The sequence below is a fragment of the Anser anser genome (genome assembly GCF_964211835.1).
Source record: "Anser anser genome assembly, chromosome: 9".
Classification (NCBI taxonomy): domain Eukaryota; kingdom Metazoa; phylum Chordata; class Aves; order Anseriformes; family Anatidae; genus Anser; species Anser anser.
In genome coordinates, this window is record NC_139729.1 from 10,195,650 (window position 1) to 10,219,994 (window position 24,345).

The 24,345-nt window shown below is 49.6% G+C and overlaps 1 protein-coding gene across 1 annotated transcript; it reads left to right on the forward strand.

Annotated features, from left to right (window-relative positions):
• The first annotated feature begins 12 nt into the window (after positions 1-12).
• On the forward strand, positions 13-23,811 carry ITM2C (integral membrane protein 2C). Its single transcript, XM_083849313.1, has 6 exons — positions 13-182; positions 13,604-13,741; positions 15,609-15,797; positions 16,499-16,609; positions 20,382-20,532; positions 21,605-23,811. Exons 1-6 carry the CDS (start codon positions 69-71, stop codon positions 21,694-21,696), a joined length of 795 nt encoding a protein of 264 aa, XP_083705439.1. The 5' UTR covers positions 13-68; the 3' UTR covers positions 21,697-23,811.
• The last annotated feature ends 534 nt before the right edge of the window (positions 23,812-24,345 follow it).

Genomic DNA, 24,345 nt, shown 5'->3' on the forward strand with positions numbered 1-24,345 from the left:
GGGCTGCGGGCGGTGCCGGCGCCTCCCCGGGGCGGTGCCGAGAGCGGCGGCGGCGGCGGCGCGGGGCCATGGTGAAGATCGGCGTCCAGCAGCCGCCCGCGGCGCTCAAGCCCGAGCAGGAGAAGGAGAAGGCGGCGGGGGGCGATGGGGCGGCGGGCGCCGTGCTGCTGCCGCCGGGCGCCGTGAGTGCGGGGGGCCGGGGGCGGCGGGTGGTCTCGGTAACGCTGTCCTGCTTGGGGAGAGCCCCCCCCCCCCGGTGGGAAGTTCAGGGTCCGGTTTGCGCCCCGAGCTTGGGGTTTGCTCCAAGGGGCGCCCTGAAGGTGCTGGAGGCCCGCGGGTGCTTGCTGAGGTCCCGAAGGGTTGGGACGGGTGGGGAGGGTGGGGAGGGGACGGGGCAGGGCGGCTGCAGCCCGGCGTGAGGCTGCGGGGCTTCGGCCCCGGGGCGAATGGCCGGCATGGACGAGTGGCATCGGAGCGCGGCCCTCTGCTCTGGGGTTTTGCCTGGGGGAACGTGGTTCGGGGTCTGTCAGTCATGGCTGAATTCCACGTCGGAACGGCTCTGAAGGCTCAGGGTTGGCATGGAGAGGAGGCGATGGGAACGCGGCGGCTGGTGCTGGAGCAGGAGGGGAAGCGAGGGCTGAGAGCACAGGCAGCTCTCTTCAGATGCCTTGCAGTCTCAGGGTGGGAATTGATGCGCAGAAGTTGGGTTTGCTGGCTTCAGGCGGCGGGTGTCAGAGAGGGCAACGGGCAGAGGCGTCGGGGCAGCCCTGGCAGATGCCGAGAGTGGCCGAGGCCCGGGGCAGGGACCCCTCAGTCCCAGCCGTGTGCGGCTGGTGCCCCTCTCCAGGAGGGAGCAGGCGCTGCGGGAAGGTGAGGTGGGCGCTGTCCTGCCTGGCCAGGGGCTGAGCGTTTCTGGACAGTCTCTCCTGCCAGTAACCGCCAGCTGCCAAGCTCCTCCGTGAGGGCAGACCTGCCAGGGTAGGTAATGCTTTGGGTAAGGGTGAAGGCTCCAACCAGAGAGCTGGGCCAAGTCCATCTTGTTCCAGCGCTTTGATATCAGAGGATGAGGTTTAAACGGCACTTCTGCATTCGTCTTAAATGCCTCAGACTGTGCACGCGGTTTGATCATTTACGGAACCCAAATATCTATCTCACTGACCCAAAAACCCTACGAGGGGCTGTGGCTCTGCTCTGTTGCTGCAGCACCGCAGAGCATCCCTCCTCACGTGCCTTGCCAGGGGAGCAGCAGTTACCTGCCCCAGGGAGCCGCTCTGCAGGAGGTGCGCCAGCAGGCTGCTCAGCTTTAGGCAGAGGTCAAGGAGTCACCTCCATCACAGCGACCTTTCCCATCGCACGCTGGTGTGCTCGCAGCACGCTTGCCTGTGCTCTCAGGGTCTGAATGTGCTCAGTCTGTCGCTGTTGCACCTATTAATGTAGCTCCTAGAAGCTGTCTAGAAACCTGTAATGGGGAATGTGGCCAACTGTGTTCTCTCAGTGATTTCCAGACGTGGTCTTTTCTTCTTACGAACGAAAGAAGGTGGTAGGTTTCTTCCCACCTTTGATGTCAAGCTCTGAAAAGGCAGCCTGGAAGTTGAATGTCACGCTGGACCTCGAGCTCACACAGCCAACGAACCAGCTCTCTGCAGCTGGGAAGTTGGTCTTTCTGCTGATCCTGCACAAGCTTAGGCAGGATCTGGATCCTTCTCACGAGCAGTGTGTGAACAGGAGTTTAAAACCAGTAAAATAAAAAATAAAAGTGGCAGAAGCTTATTTCCATTGCGAGTGCTGCCAGATCCCAGCAATCAACATTACCCTGATTCAGGTCCTGCTGGATGAATGGAATTGTTTTAAGTAGCAAATTATATATTTGGGGTTCTTGTCATTGCCTTGAGCATTTCTCTGACTCCTGGGGAGCACTGTGTTGTTCTTTTAAGCCCATAGGAGCTACAGAGGAACTTAAAAATAGGAATTTAAAACAAAGGCTTTTCAACAGTTCCTTAATTCCAGCAGATGGGCTTGTGAGGAAATCAGCATCAGAGCGTGACAGAAGAGCAGGAGCAGGTTGCGGTGAGTTGGTGTAACAGGAGGATGTTCAGGGAGCACCGCCAGCACAAGGTGGCCCGTTCCTGATGTTATTTTTCAGGGTATTTATGCCACTGGTGTCTTCAGCAATGGTCTTTCGGGTGTAGTTTGCGCATAGCTGGACCGAGGGGGTGTTGCTCTGTAAAACATCCGACCTGTGAGGCCGATCTCTCAGGAGTCAGGCTTTCTTGCCACGCTCTCTCCTGCTGCCAATAATTCCTGTCTGTGTGCGCCTCGCTCTAACTGCCTTGCAGCAAAATGGCATTGGTGACATGCAAACAAGATGCTCTGCATTCCTTTCCTCTTTGATCTCACAACTTCAATCCCGATGATAGGAGCAGGAGCTGGGAAATGATTCAGCGGCGGCTTCCATAGCCTGCGAATTTTGGCAGGTGCTTCATAAATGCAAAGATGTGGCAGGCACGAAGATGTCTGTGGTACTAACGCGTCCTGAAAAGTAGTAGGTGAGGAGCGCTGACAGCAAGCTGGCACGTGATGAGCCTTGTGTTCCTCTGTTGTGCAGCTCCCTCTGAATTGGAAAGAACATGCAATTTGGACTCAGTCAGACAATCCATGTGATTTTGAGGCAACTGCAACATTTTAAGGGCTTATACAAGAAACAGTCTTGCTGTCACTAGTAGAAGCGGGGAGGATGTAGCAGCCTCAAGCAGAAGGCAGTTTGAGGTTATGCAGTCAGTAAAATAATTTGTTGTATTTATTGGAAAATATTTTCTTGGATGTAAAATAGTATTCAGTGAGTTTTAATTGAACTCCAGATTTAGAGTCTGGAGTGGAGATACATATATCTGCTGTATCATTAAAGGCCCTGGGATACACGCTCCCTGTGTTTGTGATTCATTGTTTTTCATTAAAGTCTTCTGCTTCATGAGGGGTGAATGATAAGAACCGGAGGGAAGAGACTTCTCTTATCCCCCTCGGTCCGTACGTAACAGAGACCGTCTGCTCAGCTCTCTGTGCCAAGATCCCTGCTGAACGTGCCTCCCTGCCGACCTGAGGGGCAGCATCTCTTACAGCAAGCGCGACACCACAGGCTCGGGGCCCAAGGGCCCAGGACAGCTTGCTGAGGATGAGGAGACGTCTGTGTGCGTCAGGGGATGCTTTCGCAGAGACCTTTGGGGAGAGGAAGCAGAAAGCCAAGCCTGTTGTTGTGTGTCTGGAAAAGGCTGTGCTCAGACAGTGCATGCAATCGTTCATCTTCTGCTTGCCGGGAAGGTGAACACGGAGGGAAGGACAGTGTTTGCCCAGGCCCTGGCTGCTAGCTTTGCCTGGTGGGAGCAAAGGGCTTGGTGACGGAGGCAGGAGGGTGGGGAGAGCTCTCCCTGCCTGCAGGTACTGTCGAGCCCATGGGAACACCTTGGCAGCGGGTCAAAGCACGAGGGTTTGAGGGGCTTTCCAGGATGCACGCAGCGATGCCCTGTGGGTGTGATTGATGTTGGCTTCAGTCATAGATAGCTTTGAGTTCATGCCTTTCATCTCACCTGCATTCCCTGAGACTCTTCCTTTTGGTGGGCCCTTCCTGTTAGTCTGGGAGGCAGAAAATGCTGCTCACAGGGACTGGTTTGCTGCCCAGAGCAGGAGCCCTCCAACCCTTCTGTCTGTCTGTGTGGTCTCTTTGTAGGCTGCACATCAACCCAACTGTCTAGTGGGGCTTCTCAGCCTCCTTGCTGCGGGCTGCCCCAGCCTGCACCCTGGTGTCTTGGGATATTCCTGGCCTTTCCCCAGCCCTCCTGCATCCACATGGGCTGAAAGGACTGTTGTCACTTCTTCTCTGTTTGCCGTGGTTTGGGGGTGCTGGGGAGGGGAGGGAAAGGACTGAATTGGAAAAAACATCTCTGGACCCCTACAGGATCTGCTGTAGTGAAATGTGAGACTCCAGGCATTAATATTTGATAATCCATCTGGGCATGACAAAGGATCTGGCTAAAACTGGAAGGGGAGATTAAGAGGGAATGACTATTTCTAGCAGAAAAGTTATAAATGGGACTGAATTTAGAAACGCAGAGCTCTCTTTCACCGAAGACGTGTAGACTGTAGAGCTGCAGATGGAGAAACGTGTAATCTCCATCTCGAGATGTATATTCTCCCAAAGCTGGAGGAGAGCCGAAGCCAGCGCAGCTTTGCACGTAGGTGCTCTGGGCGTGGAAAGAAGCTGTTGTGCTTACCTGCTTTGGGCACAGCGAAGTCTTTGGAAAAACACAGAAAACTAAGAAACATCTTTGAAAAGAAGCAGTTTTGAAAGGAGCAAATGAACATTTGCCAAATGTAAGCAAGTGGCAGCTTCTCTGTATAAGCTGCACGTAAAAATACTGTACTGCTGTAGTCCGCTGGTAGTTGTTGTGTATCGCTGCTCTCCTGTACAGCAGCGAGCACCAACTGCACAGCTGGAGAGACTGAACTTCTAAAGAAGGGGTTGTTCTTGCATGTATATTTGCGATTCCTGCTTTTGTGCTACCAAATCTTTGCTTGTTAATGGGTTTACAGGAGATGGAAAATCCATTTTCACTTCTGAGCTGGTGTTTTCTTCCCAGTTGACGTGTGAGAACATAAGCATGTATATTTAATGCCAGTGTTACCTTTTGAAGGAGGACAGTGAGGTAGGGGCTGTTTTTTTGCTTTTTTTGTTGTTGTTTGTTTAATCCATCCCTTTAGATACACTTTGCAGAGCTTTCTTCCTTGCTGCTGTGGCCACCCGCTGAAGTCAGATTGAACAACAAAGCTGAGAAGAGTAAATCTGTCTTCTCTCTCTCTTGCTATTGTTAAACTAGGCACCATTTCTTTGCAGTGAATTTTCAAGTGTAGGACTGACTGTCAGGGTTTTCCTATGCTGCTCTGGGGAGGAGAAGAGGTAAGTGCTGTTAACATTTCTGAAAGGGAGCTGTGATTTCATTTCATGGTGTGACACTAATCTTCAGGGTATGGCAAGTGTTGTAACCTGAAATCCGGTTCCTTGTTAAGGTGTTCAGCTGGTCCAGCTCTTAAGCATCTTGGGCACAGCCACGTCTTCCTTTCTGCTGCCCTTTCTTGAGAATCAGCCACCTCCAGCAGAAGAATGAGGTAGATAACAAGGGACAGATATAGCTTAATATGCCCCAACCAGGTAGCAGGGTTTAGCTTGCCTTTGGGGACATCCAAAATGGCTAATTGGCTCATGATTGTCTCCCCCTGCTTGACTGTAGAAGCTCAGAGGTGAGTGCTGTAATTTTAGATAACAAATCTGTTCGGACCCCAGAGCAGTCAGGACATGGAGCTCCCTGGGGGAAGCGGTGGTTAGAGCTCAGGCAGGGTGTTCGGGTGAGCGCCGCCGCCCCGCTGACACCCTGCTCTGGTGCTTCATCCAAAGCCATCGCGAGAGGTGAATGGCTTTGCATGAAATTGTGGGAAACCTTTTGGTGCATGCAGGTTCCCCTGTCACACTTTCTGCCCTCAAATGTCTTGAGGCAGCACCCGATCCTTTGTTCCTCTTGCAAAATCAGTCACTAGCCCTGACAGCTCATGCCCATGGCTGCCTGGGCCTCTTGCACAGGTTCATAGGTGTGTTTTGTTTTATATTGGAGAGCTGTACAACGTCAGTGTGGGAAATGCTGAGTATGCGGACATCAGAATGGAAGTCTGTCCACACGAGCGCATGGTCCCACTGTCCGGCCGTGTGACGGCTCCTCGCTTCGGCAGCACGTGTGGCACATTAGGAGGTGTCTTACTCTGGAGACTTGGACTTTATCCCAGCTTGGCACCAACCTGAGCGCATGCATAAGACTAACCCTTTGTAATTGTTCCCAAGAGCTGTTCCCTGAGTGCAACGAGACCCAAGGCACCAGTGCTTCCCCCCGCGATGTGTGGGTGACTGGCGCTGTCAGAGCCGTGCCGACACGGCGGCGGTCAGACGCGTGGCCTGCTTCCTCCGGAGCTGCACGTCCAAGCTGGAAGCCAGCAGGCTGCCTTCGTGGGCAGCCGGGAGCAGCCGCTCCTCGCCACACCTGGGAGGAGGAGGAAGGCCCGGCTACACTGAGAACAAGCTGAAAGCTGTTGGAACTTCCTTGCCTCAGTTTCTCAATGTTTTTAAGTGTTTTTGATGTTGGTCAAAGGTCTTATAAGGAGTCAGGTGTCGGCCCACCTGCATGTGTCTTTACCTTTGAGTCAAGTCTCTCTCTTTAACTCTGCCAACCCCTCAATTTAAGAGCTTTCTGTACTCCTAAAGCAGCCCTCTGCTTCGCTCTTGCTTGAGCTGCCCTTTGTCTTTAATTACTCTGGTTAGGTTTTAGACCCAGTGCCAAAGCTTTGCCTTTTTTCTGCTCCTGAGGAAAATCCCCTTTCCTTTAACTCCTCACTTCAGGCTTTCGGAAAACCCTGGCTTTCACTTGGCCGTGCTTGCTCCTTCCTGCTCCCAGGTGAGGTGTGCTGAGGTGCTCCAGAGGCTGTTAGCTGCAGCGGCGGGGGTGTTGGGGATGCTGCCGCGGCTCAGTGACGCAGGGCTGGTTTTCCCCAGTGTCACCGTGAGCGGCTGCGGCTCCTGTTGATCTCTGGAAATCAGGCTGTGTTTACCCAAATCCATATTTTGGCAGTCAGACTGTTAAACAGGTTGGGACATTTTTTGCCTCTTTGTCACAGCTGTTTATTTTTGCTCTGTCTGCCTGTCACTTCAGTGTGACACTTGGGTCTCTAGCTAAATGCCTTGTAAGCACAGCCTTGTTTTTACAACAGGCTTTGTTGGCTCTGCTCATGCCCTGAATGGTTTTACTCCCAGGAAATAGAAGAGGGAGGCTGGAAAACCTCCAGCTGGAAGTTGTTGTGCCTCTGCCAAAAAAATAAAGTATATAGAAATGAATTCCTCATCCCTGTGCAAAGAGGGAGAATAAACAGCCCCTTACTTCAAAAATCAGATGGAAAAGGGAGAAAAGAGAAGGTTTATGTCTCTCTTGCTGACGGAGGAGAAGGAAAATATGATCACTGGGTGCTTAGGAGCTCTCACGTGCTAGGCTGCATTTTTAACATCCTGCTGGCTTTGTCGTATAGCAACAACACTGTGGTTTTTAATTAGCCAGTGGTTGTTTTTGATATTCTAATTTCCAGTGCTGCAGAGTGACTCCTGAGGCAGGTGGCTTTGTTGCTAGTCATGTGCGGTGGTATCGTTTAAAGATAAAGATATGATTAGATTCATTTATTGCAACCTTTTTGCCTTCAGCTGTGATAGTCTCTTAATTACAGCCTTTTTTTTTTTTCCCCTCTGGTTTTCAGGCATCTTTGAGTCCAAAAGCCATCAGTTGTGTTCTCTGTGGAAATGCTGCTGCATGGCCCTGCACAAGCGCTGCTCAAGTACAACATGCAGAAGTTGCCTTGGAAACTGTGTGCCATATATATATATATACGTGTGTTTGTGTGTATGCATGCACACGCTATTTTCTTTTCTCATCTAAAGTCTTGGAAGGGCCCGTCAGTCTGTAAGGGCCGTCCTGTGCTGTTCTGTTCCTGGTCACAGGATTGTTCAGAGCTGCCACTGCTGGTGCTGTGCACTGACCCCTGTGGTTCTCTCCCAGGGCACTGTTCTCCATGTAGTGTCACCTGGTATTTCTCCTCACTTTGCTCCCTCTCCTCCCTCCAAGCATAAATGCTTTTGAACACAAGAGTCTTTTCAAATAATTATTATTTTTAATTTTTGGGGGGTCATCTGGCAGAGAAGCCTTTTTTGGGACATGAGAGATGCTTACGTGCGTGCAGGACGCAAATTGTTTTTGCTGCGATGATTTACCCCTTTGACCCTCTTTCCCTTGTCTTCTTCCACCTTCCTTTCCCTGTACATTGTCTCTCCCTTTCCTTTCTCCAGCGCTCTGGCTTGGCCATCGCTCCAGTCCCAAGCCCTGGCCAACCGCTCCTGCTCGCTCTGCTCATCCCTGGGAGCTGCTCAACACCCAGCCGCTCTGGGCCTGAATGTCTCCACGTGGGAGCAGTTGTCTCTGGGAGGCAGGTCTGCATCTCCTTGCCCCACCAAACTCTGCTGCTTACCGTGCGAAACAGCGACACGAAGTGCCCAGCAGCTGCGTGTGGGGTGCTGCCTGCGGGGTGACTTTGCTTTGCTTGCAGGAAGAGCAGGCTGCTTTGGTGGGGTTCACTTTCCCGAGACATTTTGATGCCCAAAGCCAAGTCTGGTGAGAGGTCAGTCCCTATCAGCTTACACCCACTGTGGCAGCACTACGGTTTACCAGCAGTCAGCTCTGATTTTCTCAATCTGAAATCAGTGGAGGTGGTGTTACTGCAGGTCCTCACATTCTGTAAAGCAGTACCATGTACATGGGACTTCGTATGCTGTAGGTAGAGACCTTCAACTTATTTTTCATTTTTCTATTTTGGCCTTTGGTTGCCAAAGAGTACTAAACAGCTAGATCGGTTAGATTTTCTGATGTGGGTTTCCAAGGTTTTGAGCCTGCTTCCTTTGAGGAAGCCACAACTGCCTGTGTCAATGGCTGTAATTATGTAAGCACATCTTCCACATCAAGAGCTCAGGCGACTTCCTTGAAACAAGCAACCTCCTAGAGATGGCTGATATTTTTTACTGCCTTTCAGATAGAGCTCCTCTCAAAACTGCATCCCGTTGAGTATTTACTCTGCATCATATTTCTCTCCTCACTTGTCAATCATCAAAATCACATCTACTATTTTTAGTCACCCCAAGCTTCTTTGCATGTTGGGGGTGTATATTAAGACACTTGCCAAGCTGTGTCCCCTGCTCATCAGGCCCTGCTATGCCTAAAATGAAGGATTTGAAATCTGTGTGATTCCTAAATGCAGGGAAAAATGGTTCATGGAGAACTCAACAAATGCATCCTTTAATCAACTAGATGTGTACAAGCAAATCTGTCTTTAGGCTTATTTGGATGTTATGTTATTGATAAGAATATATGTGCTTATATTACACTCATGTCAAGTTACATAAAAATGGGGGAAGAATGTCTCAAATCTTAGAGCAACCAGAGGGGGGAAAGACTGAGAGAAGTGATGGCTATGGTGTTTCTCTATCTAAGTAATTAGATGTCATTCTGGAGGGAAATGGAGTAGAGAAAGCTGATAAGCTCTGAAAAGCTGCATGCCCTTAACTCTTTTCCTGGAGAAGCTGCTATATTGTTTTGATCTCCTGGCAGCAGCTGACAAAGGGAGGCAGACAGAGCTGCTTCGAAAGCTGAAGAAACAGGAAAAGGGCATGAGCTGAGCCCATCTCTGCAGAGGCGGTATGCGAGTCAGGAAGGAGCAAGGCATGACATGACACCTTTAATTTCCGCACTTTGTCATCTTCAGCAAGATGCTGGTGAGGAAGAGAGATTGAATCAAGTACCTATTTTTCATAAGCCTGTACTGTATTTGTAAGACATATCAAAGATGACACCTCATCAGGTTCTTGCTATCAGCTCGCGCTAGGATTGTGTTTCCAGTGGCCCAGGACCTTCAAGGACTTACGTATATTTTTTAAAAAAGCATAAGTTCTTCAAAAAGATGGAAGATACTGGGCCACATCACTCCTACTCGGAATCTGCACAGACCTTCCCTTAAGAAAATCTCCCGTGTGGACGTCAGTCCCATGCGTGGGCTAGGGAAGGATGCGAAGAGCAAGCGAGGTGCTGCTGAAGCCCGGTCGCCGGCACTTGGGAGCAAGAGGCGGTGAGCAGTTTCCAGCCCAGAGCAAATGCTCGCGGGCTGCCACCTTCGCTGACCATGGAGGGCTGGAGCTGTTGCTGACCTCCTGGCTCGGAGCTTGGCTCCAGGCTCAGGCTCTTCTTGACCCCATCCCTGCAGAGCTGGGAAGCCAGAGGGGTTTTGCTCAGCAGTGAGAGCCCTCAGCAGTGCCCCACAGGCATGATGGTTTCTCTTCATCGTGTCCTCAGCAAGCCCTGAAATTCTGAAGAAAATCCTGAAAGACTGAATTAGGACATATTTTTGTTCCCAGACTAATTTCAAGCCTCCTTTACCAAATGGTCTGTAGCATAACCTCATCTCCTCCCATCTGGGTATCTGCTGCCTGTACTCTGTTCCTGCACTGTCCCTGCAAGCTGGCAGGGCGCTGAAGCGTATCGAATATCCTGTTTTATCCAAGAAAAGGAATTCCTTTTTATATTCCAGTGTCCTGCCTGCTGCCAAGTTCTGGTCTGAGCATCTGCAAAGCGATCACGCCTGCACACTGGAGCCGACTCAGCACATCTGGGTATTCAGGCTCGCATGCTGGAGCTGCCTCTGTCTCTCGCCCGGTGGGATGAAGTATTAGCAGGACAATGCCTGGCAGAAAACCAAGGCACGCAGGCGCTCTCCTTGAGAAATGGATGCTTTCCCCATATGGAGGAAGAGTGAGCTGTGCCTTTCCCTCGGGCTGCATGGGGAAGGAGCTCTGCCAGCTCCCACATACCGGCCGGTGGCCGTGGCCACCTCTTGTTGCACTGAAATACCTGTCCCTGCCTCTGCCCAGGGATGGCTTTGACCCCAGCCTTTCCAATTCTCTTGACCAAAAGAAACCGTATGTGGTTGAGGCAGAAAATCGGTGGGGTGGCTTGTTGCAAGAGGAGCATCTGGTTAACGAGTTCTTACAAAATATTAAACATCTGGTGAGCACTGTTAGACAGTGCTTTTGTGTGTTAATATTGTGATTTTTGCCCTCAGTGAAAACACGTGTCTCAGAGGCGTGCTTTGCTCTCCAGGAGAACCATGCTGCTGAGTCTTGTTTCACGTCCCCACCGCAGAAATTGAAGAGGGTCGGCAGTGCTGCTAGATCTGCAGAATCCCCAGTGCTGCGTGAGCGCGGCGTGCCATTTTGTTTGCCAGCTGGTGGCCTGGGCCTTCCCGGCAGGGTGCCTTTCCCAGCTCACTGCTGGGACAGTCTGGTTCCCTTTATAACAAGGGTAGCAGAAGGGAAAACTGCTCCCGTGCCGGGGAGCCAGGCATTCCTATGGCAAGAATGGATGGAAACCAACTGTGATGGATTTTCTGTTTTTGAAATATTCCCGTTTCTGCTGCAGGGAGAGGCTGTCCTGTGGGAAAGGACGTGTGCTGCACCGTGGGTAGGGAGCAGCCTGTGGAAGAAGCCTCCTGGATTCTTCCAACCTGGTGAAGCTTCCTTACCCCAACCGAAATGCTGCTAGAGCAGGTTGGGCACAGCTCCTTCCACCATCTGTCGGCACTAAAATGCCTCCGGCCCGAAGCTCAGCTGCTGGCTGATGTGTGGTTGGTTGCTTTTTAGTTACGGCGCATGCATCGTGACGAAGGCTGGTGGCCTTTAGGTCCGGAAGGAGGTGTACATTTCTGTGAAGGTTTGTGCTGGTGATTTCTGCACAATATATTGCAGGGCTGTGGTTAATTGTTCCCCTTGGCCTGCATGACACTATTTTGAACCTCATTGCCTTCACTGATGCTCCGTCAGAAAAGTAGCTGTTGAGTTTTTTTTTTCTCTCTCTCTTAGACTTCGAGGTTTTTTTTGCCCCTGGTATTTCCTAGCTTCTCTCAGGGCAAAGCCCTGAGTAGCTTCTCCCACCTTCTCCCAGATACAAAGCTCAGGCGATTCTCCCTAAGCCACGAAGGCTTTGCAAGGAGCCAAACCCATCTCCTACTGCAGCGAGGGGTGAGATGTCTCGCTGTGTTCTTGGCTGTGCAAAGAGCACAGACCTGCTTAGCAAATAGCAAACCAGCAAGAGCTTATTTTTCCCTCCCTGCCGTTCTTCAGACAAAATTTGTCTTTTTAGAGGGCTCCTCTGAACCCTCACCACAGGCTCACTGGGAAGTTAGCACTTGCAGCTCCTCGAGGTAGCAACCAGTGCGTTATCCATCACAGGAACCCGGTGCCTTTTGGATGTGCTTCTCTTGCCGAGCATTAAGCGTTTTGTCTGCTGTGCTTCAGTGGTTAGTAGCAGGAGAGCTTTTTGTTCATTTTCACCCCCTGTGTCCGCACTCCTCCTCCGATGGCAAGTATCTGGGGAAATCTGTTTTTGTGAAATACTTGACATGCAGCATGACTTTCCCATCCAAGCAGTTCATGGCAGAGAGCCTTTAAACAGAATTGTGATTTTATTTTTCTTTTCTTCGTGGCTTGTCACAGTTGCCACCCCTCATCTGTAGGAGGAGGGGGAGGGAAAAAGAGGAGATGAACTTCAGATGCTTTATTTTTCAGTTCGCTCATCCTGTTGTTTGCTGGAGGAGTGGCCACAACCTGGTTAAACGCTGATCCTTCAGTGTAGGGAGCTGGCAGAGTTGCTACAGGTCTTTCCAAAGCTGGGATGAAGAGGAAATAAATATAGATTAATTTCTCCTGGAGGTGTGCTAGAGCTGCAGCTTTCCCAAAGCTCTTTGGTCAGAGGCCTCGGGGCTTCAGCACCTGCACCGCCACCCTGTGAGTTTTGGCCATGCTACCCTGGAGAAGCCACCTCCTCTTTTGCTGTTGTCATGGGTATACTAGTGATGCATCTCAGACATGAAAAGCTGTTATTTTCTTTCAGATCTGTTTCTCCAGCTTGTATCAATCTCCAGCTGGTGAGAGTGTTTTTCTAATCAAATGCCTCAGATCCCAGACTGCAGAGAGGGAGATGAGCTGCAGGAGCTCCCTGGTGTCGCTCCTCTGTCTGCTTGCTCATCTGAGGGTAGCTTTCCAATTTTCTGGGTGGAAAGTGGGGCATCTGTGAACGGATTTCTTTCATCTGCTTCTGAAAGCCCTTACATCCTCCTGCTTAAGTTTTCAGAGAGTTATTTTGGCAGGACAAACAAGAGCCTCGTGGGCTGGGATGCATGCTTCCCAGGAGGTCGCCCTGCCATTGCGCTGCCCTCCTGTTTGAAGGGTGTAACAGGGCGAGCTGACTCCTGCCTACATAGGTCAGACAGCACTCTGAAAAAAGCAGCTATCTTTTCTTTTGATACTCGGACCGGCCTGCATGTTCCTGGAAGGTGTGACAGAGTCTGCCTGACAATGAAGGTGAGGCGATCAGCGCGGCTGTTTGGGTAGGCTCACCCCACCAAGGAGGTACTAGCAGGTACTTCTCTCACCAGTCATTTCCACGTGGAAAATTTCCCCTGAAGAATGCTGCAACAGTGTCAGTATATCAGCAACAATGAAAAAAATGAGTATAAATACAAAAGCAATGTAGTTTTATCCAGCGGCTATCCAGTTGTTACTTCTGCATCCCTGTTCCTTCTTCCTGATAGCCTTTTTTTGATTGATCTTTATCACCACTGAAACAAAGCTGGATTTTGTTCTGAGCCGTTTGTAGGAACCAGGGCATACATGTATGTTTGTATGTTCACACACATCCATATATATGTGTATGTGTATATATATATATATGAGGCAGTGAGAGAGGAAAATGCATAAAAAGTGTTTTTACTCTTGCCAGAGCGCTGCTAGGTGTGAAATCAAGTTACAGGACACTGCCCGCATTCTTCAGTTGCACTTCAGAAGCTCACGCGTGGCCTTTACATGAAATATTGTTGATTTTCTGGTCTCTTGCAGCAGCAGCTGACTGATGCTCTCATTTTTGCCTTGCAGGAGGAGCAGGCTCCCGCGGTGCAGAGCCGGAGGTCATCGCTCAGCGGGGTGTGCTACTTGACCATGGGTCTCCTCGTACTGCTCCTCGGCTTGGTCTTCGCTTCGATGTATGTCTACAGATACTTCTTCATCACCCAGGTATGGGTGAGCGAGGAAGGACTGCTGGCTCCTTGACCCAGAGCAAGCAGACAAGCTGCTTCAACCTTTGGTTTGGTGCTGCTGTTTCTTCCTTTGTGTGGTGGTGGTTCAGGAGCCAGTGCTTCTGGGCCCCGCAGATGTGTCTGAAGCAGCGGGTTCAGGCTCACCTCCATCCTGACTGTCAGGAAGGGCCTTCTGGAAATCCTCCTTTTCTTCTCCTTTGTTTTTTGTTTTTTAACTCATATAAAAATATCCTGCAAGTTCTGCCTTGTGAACCCAACATTACTGTGGTCAGTGGTCAACCAGTTTTAAAGCATGTCCAGAGCAGGCCCTGGACAGCAGGGGGGACAGGCAAGACAAAGCAGCTTTTTGCAATGTTTTTTTTTTTCTTAGGCTCTAGCACAGAGAAGCTCTGTAGGCATAACAAAAATAGGTGCTGCTATTAATAAAGCAAGCAGTGAATAGAGAAGCGAGCAGGAGATGGTGTGGCAGGTGGGCCTACAGCCTCTGTTAAATTCAGCACCTTTCTTTTCATGTAGGCTTTGCATAGCCTGGCCTGGCAGAGGCACTGGGCTTGCAGCATTGTGGATTTGAGTAACTGTGGGTCAGAGCATGGCGACTGGGACGCAGTAGGGCTGCTTTTTAAGTAGGAAACTGCTGAGCTCTGTGGCTTGCTGAGTGTTTAGCTAAGAAAGCCCAGAGCATTGATTTGCACTGAAGACCTCATTCTGCTGTGGAGCAGCTATTAGTGAATGAGCTCTCCCAGGACTGTAGGCTGCATTCAGCTCTGCAGCCAGCACTTATCCACTCAGCAATACAGGCTTTTTATACACTTCCTTCCTCCATACATGTTCGTGCTGTCAAATTAATTTGCAATCCTTGTTTTCAGATACATCAATTCTTTATTACCTGTGCTCATTTATAGCTGGTCTGGAATCCCTGTGACAACCGTAGGGCTGCTCACCCCTCCCACACAGCAGTGTGAATATGACGGACCCATGTGCAGGGATTTTGGTGCAGGCACTTCTTTATGACTGGGTGGCAGCCACTGGTGTTGAGGGCTGGTTTATCAACTGGGTGATGGACAGCGTTTGGTCCATCAACCAGTCAGTAACCTACCCTCGCTGCATGCTGAATGGCACTGGGAAATGTCAGCTGCTCAATTTGGGGCTGTCTGTTGTTACCCCACTGCCTGCAATACCAAATGAAAGCTTATGTGCAATTACATAGCAAAGCTTCTTCAACAGAGTCAGAGATGGTCTGGGGACCAAGGTGATGGAGCCTTTATGCTCCAGGTCTCCGATGGCTGCAATTTGTCCCTGTGATGCTAGTGCTCAGACTTAATTGCTCGCCCTGGGGTAGCTCTCTTACCTGCAGTTTGTGCTTCTGGAGTCCCAGAGGGCAGCAGCTCCTGATTCTGTCTTGGTGCATTTGCCATAGATGAGCTACAAGTGCCTTTAGAAGCGATGCTTGGCTTGCTTCAAGTTTACATGCCTTATACAGAAAAATGCAATTGCTGGAAGCTCTATCTACAAAAGGATCTGAACAGCCTAGTCATGAAATTTAAGAGCCTCCTGACAGACGTTTTACCTTTCTGATTTACCCCATATGAAATCCCACAAGGGATCCTTTCTTCCCTTTGGGCTTGGCTAGCAGAAAAGGAGACATGGTCGTTTCACAAGGGTGTTCTGCACTCCCTTCATCGAGAACGTTTTTTGGCCGACAGATTTTGAAATATTCTTAAGTGCCCGTTTGATAAGTATTTTTACCCAGTTTGGGGACTTTTTTTTTCCTGTGTTGGCTCTCATTGTTAATGGGGTGTGGGGTGTACGTGTGTTGTGTCTCCAGCTGGATCTCATCCCCACAGCTTCCCCGTGAGAGCGTGTTTCACTGCGGCGTCCTTTACGAAGACTCGCTGTACTCCCCGTTCAAGGGGCAGCTGGAGCTGCATGAAGACGTCAAGATTTACATTGAGGAGAACTATGAGCAAATCAATGTCCCGGTGCCGCAGTTCGGAGGGAGCGACCCTGCAGATATCATCCACGATTTCCAGAGAGTAAGGCGCTCTTCCTGGGCGTAGTGTGGGGGGCATCAGCACGGTTCTCATGGCCTAGCACTATTGCTGTTGTCACATATCTGTACGATGATCTTGTTTTTGAGCTCTCCTCCTTCTCAGGGCCCTGTCTGAGCTTTTCCAACCTGCTTGTCTTGCATGTTAGGCCTTGCTAGGGAGGTCCTTGGACAGGTTTGTTGCTTAAAAGAATTTCTTGTCTTCCCTGAATTTTTCTTTTGGCCGTTTAATGTCAGTGTGAGGTCGGTGCTTGCTGAAGTCAGGAGGCAGCGGGAGGGCCTCCCCTGTGAGCTGGTGGGATGTGCCAGTGTGGCTGAGCGTTGGGCATGGGGTTGGAGGATATTTCTGGTGGAAGTGCAGGACAGCTGCTGGCACAGCCTTCAGGGGCGAGCCGGGTGCCTGCGGCCACATGAGGAGGGGTGGCGAAGTGCGTGGAGAGGGGAGGGAAAATACAGAAGAGAAATGGAAACTGCTGTTCACCAGGAGTGTTCACCAGGAGTGACAACGAGCAGATCCAAGGGCTTCTCCAGGGCGGGTTGAGGGTGCTTCAGCCTAGAGTGCTCCTGTTTTGGTGAATGTCTCCTCCTTCCTGCCCTGCTCCTCACTTCAGCCTCTTTTCAGCTACCTCCACAGCCATATTTCATTGAGAAGGGCTCAATTCCTTAATCTCTCTGCTTGGAACACAGGGTCTGACAGCTTATCATGACATAACGCTGGATAAATGCTACGTCATCGAGCTGAACACCACTATCGTGATGCCTCCACGCAACCTGTGGGAGCTGCTGGTTAACGTGAAGGTACAGCTGCAGTACTGCTTTATTTGGTGTGCTTTTCTTGAGTTTGCTTCTGGGTGCCAGTTAGAATCTCTTGGGAAACAGAAAACAGTGTCTGTGGAAGTAACCCTTGGCTCTGACAGAGCTAAGTCTTCATGTAGAGGGGAAGCTTCAGGGGCTGTGGCTGAAATATTAATTTTGCAGACAGCACAGTAACACTGGCATGATGGATGAACCTGACCAGGGTAGCTCAGGGAAGCAGCAGATTCCTTTCTCTGGTGCTTACTGATAGGAGTCAAGGTGGGGAGAAAAGGGGGCAATTGCAGGGGGGCAATCTCACTCTTGCTGCTGTATTTTGCCATTTGCAGAGCTCTTGGTACCCTGTGGGGAGTGCTAGGCCTTCTCTTGTACTCTTTTGGGGGTGGAATCTGTGCTGCTTCCCTCACCATGCTGAGGGCTGAAGCACAGCACTTGGTCTGATGCAGCTCTGCTCACAGCAGGCATTAATTGGGTCTAGTGCCAGCAGTTTTGTTCAGTTCAGAAACCCGTGCTGGTGTATTGCAGTGACTGAAAACAGCCTTAAAATAGAGCACTATTTAATCTTAACAGCAGGAAAAAAAAAGAAACAACAGGATTTTTAAGGCTGCAGAAGGTAAAGCAAAGCAGTGTTTGGCTCTTGAACTCCCTTCCAAGACGGTCTGTGTAGAAGAAGAAAAACAGTGTAACTCTTTTGCTAATTCCCTTCAGTCAGTGCTGCTGCATGCAGTGTGATGAACTTTGTAGGATTAAGTTGAGAGGTGAAAGGCTGGGCTTGAGAGATGCCTGATCTCCAGTTCTTGTCAAACTCCCAGCTTGTTTCTCAGCAGTCCTCACAATTTTGTGCACCCTGACCATCTGTTAAGTGTGCTGGGAACACCACTGGGGCACAACACGCATTTATTTACAACTCTCTCCAAACCAGCCACTGTGGCAGGTGACCAGTCCCTTGGGCAAAGGGAAATAGAAAAGAGAGGAAATGGAAAAGAGTAGACTCTCAGCAGAAAACTGGGAGATTGGAAATGCTGGTCACGTTCTAAAATAACAGGTATAAAATTACAGGAAGTGAAAATGATGCTTTGTCTTTATCAGAAATTGAATTAAAAAGGGGGATAAAAATACGGTTAAAGTGGTCTTATGACCATTATGACCTTAATTCTTTAAAAAGAGTGTAAAAGCAGACGTGGGTTTAAATAACTGATTATTGGGATGGACACATGTCCAATCTGTCTGTGCAGGTTTTAACGTGTACTTTAGAGTTGCTGTTTTCAAGTGCTTAGCTTGCTCTTGAGCTCACAAGAAGTTTCTCATTGTGAGGACAGTGAAGCAGGGGAACAGGTGGCACACAGAGGTTGTGCTACCTCCATCAAGGGGTTTCAAGACCGGACTGGATATAGCCTCGAGGAACTTGGCCCGATCCCATAGCTGCGTCTGCTTTGAGCAGGAGGTTGGACCAGACACCTCCTGCGCTCCCTTCCCAGCTGAATTATCCTGTGAGCCGTGGCAGTGGCCTGTGTCAGGCAGAGAGGGCAGGTTTCTCCCTGCTGCAGGGACTTTCATTGCCTGACGATGTGGTCGCCTTCTCTGAAGTGCTTCTGTTTCAATGTTGGATGAGCTGCATTGGTCCCCGCTCCTCTTGGTCCTCCGTTTGCCTTCCCTGCTCCTCTGAATCCAGTCAAGTCCCCATCGAACGAGACTAATTTCTGGGTGGAAGTTCAGCTTTGAAGATGTTCAGTGGCTTCAGCCCTGTTTCTAGAACCGAACCTCAGTCCAGCAGATAATGTTAGCTGTTTGCTCTGGCAGGCTGTGGCAGCAGAGGGACTCGGTTGAAGCCCTTTGCCCTTTCCTCAGCCCGGTGCCCTGTGCCCCTTTGCAGTGCGGCTGCTCGTGCCTTGTGCCTGCTCTGTGGTCCCAGCTGCGTGCAGCCACAGCTGTGCCAGACCCTGCTCAGGTTTCAGCCCTGCTGTCACCTGTATGCCTTACTGGGCCTCTCCTCTCTCAGGTTTTTCCCTGCAAATGGCAGTTGTGCTGCTTCTTGCAGGCTTATGTGTGGATAGGTGTAACGGCTCAGTGACCGGGGCTGAGTGAGTATCTGAGAGAAGAGGATGGAGGGATGCTCCCGCTGTGCGGCAGCAGGAAGCTGGAGATGACCCGGTTAAATGATGGATGATCCACATCTTTTGTAGAGCCCAAGATTAATTTCCCTATGGAGATGCTCAGAGCTCTAGTGTTCTTGAAACTGTTAGCAGAGAATTGAAGGTAACATGCTTTTTGCACAGTCCTGTGATGGAGGAGCAGCAGTTCCTGACTATTTCAGCTCCCACAGCTATTTAAATCTAAAACAATGAACATAATGGGTTGCACGCATGTGTGTGTCTGTTTCTAAGACCTCTTGTCTTGTCAAGGATATGACAAATCCTGAGCCCCAATCTCACGTGTTAACGTGACAGCTTGTGCCAGTAACTGCACGTATCATGTGCCCTCTCCTGCACTCTCCCGCTGAGAATCTATAATTGAATTTCTTGTGGAACTGTTGTGTTAGTGTAATACAGACTTCCACTAATAGCCTAGCGCTCCAGCACTAGAGGAGAGCTTTATTGATCCAGAAGGCTGTGCCAGCCCAACAGCACGGCACTAACTTAAGGCAGTGTGATTCCAGGTGTGTCTCTGTGGAGATAACCAATCCTGTGGTGGAAATTGAAGAGATGAAGTTTGAAATTGTGCTGCCGTTGCTTGCTTTTTCCCCTGCTTATATTTACAGTGGTCCCTCTTTGGGGATCTGCTGATTCTTTTATTCCTTTGACTCTTCTTAAGCAAGTGGGACCATAAATGAGTCTTTGCTTCGTGGCCTGGTTAGCATCTGGTCTGCTCAGAAGTGGCCCCCACCTCAATCTGGACTTGTAGCACGGCTCCCTGTTGCCCCTGTGGTGCCCAGGCAGTGGTGAGACGCCCTGAGCACCTGGGCCCCTCCACTCTGCTGCCTTCACGAGGTCGGGCACAGCTTGCAGAGTCTTTGCTGCCAAGCAGATCTCTTTCCTGCAGCAAAAGAGGTGGCCTCCATCCCTGGGAGGCTCCCAGCTCCTCCATTTTCTCTCTCCCATTTTTTTCTAGCTCCTGGTGGCGCTCTCCTACATCTCGCCCACCAAGCACCCCACTTACCACCCTGGTCTTCAAAGTCACCTCTCCACCTCAGCAGCAGGGAGACTGTGTGTGTCCGTGGTCATTGCTAGTCCCCATTACTGCAGGCTGTAAGGGCAGGAGGTCACTGGGGTTGTGCTGAATGGGTCATGGAGGAGGGGGAATTGCAGAAAAGTTGGGAATCTGTTGGAATCTCAGCAGGGCTGGGGTTGGGGGATTTTGCCTTTTAAAGTAGAAGTAAAATTCACATTTTCAGTGGAGCTTCTGGTGTTTCACCTGAGCCTGGATCCCCCTCCAGATGGGCTTGCCATGCTCTTAGAGCTTTGCACGCTCTCCTGTAAAACTGGGTTTAGTTTCTAACAGGGTCAATCCTACACTGGCTTTACCTCCTGTCTGAGTATTCAGTTTTTGAAACTGTTTTGTGTGCCCTGTGCTAGTAGCATGGGAGAGTTGAATGCAAGGACAGGCAAGCACATTAACCAGCCTTGCTTAGTGCGGCTGGAGCCTTCAAGCAGCGAGTTCCCCCAGGTGCGGCCGTCTTTGGCGCTCCGTGCGAACCAGGTCTTTGTTAACAGATCGCTGGTCATGCTTCTTTTTTTGTGTGTGGAAACTGTCATTTCAGAAAGGGACGTACCTGCCTCAGACGTACATCATCCAGGAGGAGATGATCGCGACAGAGCACGTCCATGACATGGAGCAGCTCGGCTCCTTCATCTACCGCCTCTGCAGCGGCAAGGAGACCTACAGGCTGAAGCGGAGGAGCGCCAGGAGACGTAAGAGCCTGGCAGCTTTCAGCCGCCCTAACTCGCTTTCCCCTGCATCCCAGTCATTGTTTCTGCTGTAACAGCCATGCTGGCCTCCTCGTGGTGAGAGGGGAGGTTTCCCTGTGGGTGTAAGCGCACAGATTTTTTTGAGGTCTTCCCCATTTAATTCAGCTGAACCCTGGCCTGTGATGCTGCTGCTGCAAATGGGTGCTGGCTGCTGTAAGTGTTTCTATTGCTGCATCTCTCAGATTAATCGAAACGTTAATAAAGATGCTTGCAGGAGCTAGCACTTCATTTGTATGTGGACTCCTGGGGCTGAACTAATAGCAGTACTGTTGGGAACGGTTTGGAAAATTTCCCTAATGTAGATACCTGCTTCAGTGGCAGCTATTCAGAGCAGATTAGGTCTGCAAATTGCCTTTAATTAATTAAGCTCTCAATAATATGGAAAAAGTTGTGAGGAGGGAAAAATAGACTACCTTAAAATGATTTCATGAAATGTTATGTATGTATCTTATATACAAACGCTAATGTCCTGCAAAAAACTCCATAGTTTCAGTATTTGTAGTTACTTGTTTTTAGATACTGTTTTAGATACTGGTACATTTAAAGCCTCACCTGAAACAGCTTAAGGATGCGGGGAGCATTCCTTGTTCTCCAGAGAGGCTGAAGCCATGGCAGGATCAGTGCGTATGATGATTCAAACAGCCAGAAGAGGATGATTTTAAGCCTTCCTTGGCTGCAACCAGGGCTGTGCTCTGTACCAGCCTGTGACTTCTGCTGGTTTTGTGGGGCTTTCTGGCCTGTGAGATAACACTGAGATGCTGTCAGCTGAAATCAGCTGTTTCTCTGTGGCTCCTCCAGCTCATGGCAGTTCTTATTGCAGGACTAAGGCCTAGATAATGTGGCTATTCTTCCAAAGAAGAGATTATGCTGCTTTTCATACAGGCTGTGTTGTTCCTGCATTTCAGTGTTCAGTGGTTGCATCCCATCTGCTTTCCTTCCCCCACTTAATGCAGCTCTTGTAAATTAACATTTGTTGAGTTTTCTCCCCATCTCTCTCTCTTTTAATCCCTTGTAGGTATCAGTCGACGTGAGGCTGGGAACTGTCATCGTATTCGTCACTTTGAAAACACTTTTGTGGTTGAAACTGTTATCTGCAAAAAATCATGAGGCTGCTGTCCTGTTGTAACCTTCCTTGGCTTTGCTTGCACACACATGCTCTCAGCCCTCTTTTAGACATGGTAATGTGTCTTACTTTATTTTTATTTTTATTTTTACTCCTTCCCTTGCTTGTGAAGCTCTAACCTCTTGGGTCCATCGTGGCCTCACAGTTGATTATCTTTTTCTTCCTCCTGCCTACCTGAGACGTTTTGCTGGGCTTAAATTTACGCAGTGGTCACAGATAGCCTGGGAGTGAACGCAGCCTCTTCCATGCCACAGGACGGAAATCTCTTTTGGGAGCAGGCTTGGGGTAGAAGGGATGGCCAAGAAATAGGATGCTGGAAACAGGTGCTCTTTTCCTGGCTGAGCAATTTCCTGCTGGCAGTGTTCTGAACCTGCCTTGGCACCAGGACAGAAGGTGTGTGACAGGAGGAGGGCAACCAGTTTGATGCTGACGTAACTACCAGGAATACGGAATCAGATGCCCTTAGGGAGAGAACAGATGTGAGGCTACAAACAGTAACTCAGAGAACTCAGCAGAGGGGGATTTCTGCCCAAACCGTGCTGTGGTGCTCCCAGCTTGCTGCTTGCTGTTCTCCTGAAGGCCAGGTTATCAAACAGAGAAAGCAGCCTTCACATGTTGCCCCTGTGAGTACTCCTCGCCACGTGGCAGTCTGCTCCTGAGCCTGGCGTGGCTTGGCACAGCCCTCAGAGCGGCGTGGGGTGCCCTCGGGTGAGCCCCCAGAGGGTGGGTACGCGGTGCTGATGTGGGGTGGCAACAACGTGGCGATCATAGCGCTGCTTGGGGGCCACGGAGCAGGGAGGCTGCGTAGCCACATGCAAGGCTGCATAGCCTTACTCTGCCTCTTTGTAGAAGAGGCTGCCATGCCTGTGTGCAAAGTGGTGTCAGCAGCAGAATTGGTAGTTACTGGCGAGTACAGAAGCAGAATTTTTTGTTTGTGTTGAGAGAGAGTTTTCTTGTATAACTCCTCCAATAAAGCTGTTTTGATAGTAATTCCTGTAGCCCTACTGTATATCACATCATCTGAGGGCACCGTTGTGGTACAGATATTCATACAAGGCAAGATTCAGTGCATCGATATACTGCAGAGAAATTGTGTGAACAAAATTGCATTTCTATTGATCATTGGAGAGAAGAATTGCAGAGTAATTAAATATTCTTCCCTCTGATCCATAAATATAGTTAAAACTAATTAGGTTCTTAAAATGCAGGCAGTTTTTTGGCTTGAAAGAACAGCATGAAGTTCAGCTTGGCACATTCTTGTTAATTGGTTTCCAGCAAATCTGGACTTGTTCATCTGTTGAAATGAGCTTGTTGTTTTAGAAAGAGGAAGGATAAAGTAAATGCAAGTACAATCATTAATTCAGCAGGACCAAAAAGTGAATATATTTTAGAGTAAAACTTTTAATAGTAATACTGTGAGCTAGTTACTTGAAAACAAAACAGTATCTCAAATAGTCATGTAAAACAACAGGAATTAGTATGTCCTTAGAGGCTGAGAATTTATTTTTTCGTATAAATATAGAGTCAACCAATAATAATAAATTTTAACAGGTAGAGGAGGAGATGTTGGTCTCCTGCTTTAAGCTGGATGTAAAACGAAGAACTGCATGTACTTCATGCAGGTTGGTAAGGAAAGTTTCCTACTGCCAGAGGGTATTTGCTTTTCTATAGCACAGCTGTGTTTTTCCAAATCAGCCCTATCAGCTCTATCAGCCCTAGCCTTTCCTTGCGAAGTGGATGACAAGCAAGTCAGAGAATTGGTTTGCTTGGTGGAAGTACCACAAACTGGTAAATTTAAGCCCTGTGTTTCTCTTCGTTTCTGGGCACCTAAGCCTGCACTCAGGTGAGCACACAGACCTTTTCCCCCTTCCTTCTGATTCTGCATGAATTAACTGGTCATTGAATATGCTAACTCTGTGCAACCCCGCAGCTGTAAGGACAAGCCCTGGTTCTTTAAGATGAACTGACACGTTCGCTGTTTCATAGGGTGAGAATGCAGTTGTCTAGAAAGAAAACACAAAATGCTTTGTATATTTTGTCTGGTAGGACTATTACCTCTTAGGAAACATCCATGGGATAATAAAATCTTTTACCTCTGATATGTAAAGCGTGTGTTTGTTGAGAATGAAAGCACATCCCCTCCGTGAAGCTATCGCCCATGCCCTGAGGTGTGGAGGCTCTCCCCAGGGCGATGAGATTGCTGTGCGGGGATGCATCCAAGCCGCCAGCTGCCAGAGCCTGCCCATGCCTGCAGGCTTGAGGGCTTCCCTCCTTGCCATGCCAAATTCAGCCAGGCAGGACCCACTGGCCTCTTCTGAGCTGTCTGCCCCGCTTCCATCCTGGTGGAGAAGTGTCTGAACAGTGTTCCTGAGCTGGAACATTGGAGCTCTTTCCAAAATCAGTCTCTAGTCGATCAGTGAGGAAGTTAACGTAAGGCATTTTGCTTGTTACAGTCTTTGTATTTACCTCTTCAGTACCTGGACGCCTTTTCCATCGTTGGGGTTCTGTAGAAGAGTTTTGTTCTACAATAATGGTGTTTGCCGAAGCCTGTTCTGCAGCTAACCCTAGTAATTTGGCCTAATGCAAAGATGGAAACACCATAGCTTGTAAAGGTGTTTTTTTGGAGTTGTATC